Source organism: Charadrius vociferus, unplaced genomic scaffold (assembly GCF_000708025.1).
Source record: "Charadrius vociferus isolate BGI_N301 unplaced genomic scaffold, ASM70802v2 scaffold15, whole genome shotgun sequence".
NCBI lineage: Eukaryota > Metazoa > Chordata > Aves > Charadriiformes > Charadriidae > Charadrius > Charadrius vociferus.
In genome coordinates this window covers 2803390-2804841 of record NW_009650064.1, presented here as the reverse complement: position 1 = coordinate 2804841, position 1452 = coordinate 2803390, and the positions used below count along the sequence as shown (strand labels likewise).

At 42.2% G+C, this 1452-nt stretch overlaps 1 protein-coding gene across 1 annotated transcript in view; it reads right to left on the bottom strand.

The window, feature by feature from the left end:
- Positions 1–379, bottom strand: part of SLC25A32 (solute carrier family 25 (mitochondrial folate carrier), member 32) — a 16112-nt gene extending 15733 nt beyond the window's left edge. The window contains exon 1 of the mRNA XM_009891909.1: positions 234–379. Within this exon, the coding sequence (XP_009890211.1) occupies positions 234–379 (146 nt within the window). The remainder of the gene's footprint in view (positions 1–233) is intronic.
- Positions 380–1452: the final 1073 nt, after the last annotated feature.

The window sequence follows — 1452 nt, the reverse complement described above, 5'->3', positions numbered from 1 at the left end:
GCCCCGCCGTGAAGCGACGGGGGGAGGCTGCTGGCGGATAAACGCCGGGTGTCCTCTCCCCCGGCCTGGCAGGAGCCGGAATTTGGGCCCTCGGGGTGCCAGAGCGTGGTCTGGAAGGCCGTCAGAGCTGGGGGTGGAGGGGGTGTTTAGTCACCGTTCTGGTACTCCGAGATGACTCTTGGTATTACCCAGGTTGCTCTTAGCAATCTTTTACGCTTACTACTGTTTCTTACCTGGTACAGCTCGTCCTGCTTCTTACATATCCCGTATTAAAACTGGCAAAATTCGTGTAGGTTTTACGCGTTATTTTTAGATGCAGCAGCTGTCGCCTGGTAGATGAGATGGTGTCTTCCCATGCTCTCTTCTGCTCGTCCTCCATTGAGCTGATTGTACGTAGCCCTACAGTTCACTTCTGTAACGTGATAGAAATGAGGTTCAGTCTCTACCTAGTGTCAGAAATAAAGTTTGTAAAGTGGCCACCCTTTGTCAGAAAGAGCAGGAATATAACTGGATGTCTTGGATGCATTAAATCAAACTATTCTGAGCAGGACAATACACCTATAGTATTTTAAATTGCCTGTACTTCATTATTTGATTGAATTGGGGGTAGGTGACTATGTTGTATGAAGTAGCACCGTAACTAGCATTCTCTAGTTATTTAATTGTTGTAACATACTTATAACATGGAAAAATATTATTGAAGTTACCCACTGGGATAGAGGCTGAACGCATTAATTCTCCAAGTGTGATTTGTGTGTAAGCTGTTAAATCAAATTCTCTGTTGTATTACAGAGTGATACCCATTTCTATTTCATCAGAGATTTTAGAGGTTTTGATATGCATCAAATAGTCTTCAGAAACCAGCAGACTGAGCTAAGTATCAGTTCTTAATGAGTGATCTGTTGTCAGTTGCTGTGTTGACTTTTCAACCTTTTTGAATGAAAGAGACAAAAAACCAGAAGCACAATGTCCATATCCAGTGTCTTTCTCAATTTGTTGTAAGATGTGTCTATGCAGGTGGGTGCAGAGAGACCCGTGCTTGAAGCTTGTTGGATGTAAACACTCTTGTCTGGGAAACCAGATAGCATTAGCAGAGGACCAAACTAATGAAACTAATGGGTCTCATTTCTGAGCCAGGGCTGGCAGCTGACTAAACATGAAGAGAGCTAGGTTGCCTCTCTTTGTGTGTGTCCATGTAGCCGTGTCCTTTCTGTGTATGTTACAGTTTAGTGGTAGGAGGTTGGTAGCGTGGGGTGGTTTTTTTTTTTTTTAAATTTGTGGTGGTTGTTTTGTTTTGTATTTTTTAATAATAGTTGCAAGATATCTGCAACTTCCAGTTTGTTGTGTATATCCGTATCTTTATTAGCTTAGCAGTATACCTGTGAAAATGACATCAAATAACTTCAGACTTCATTAACTTCAAGCTTGTTAAGTGAACATACTAATGATCCC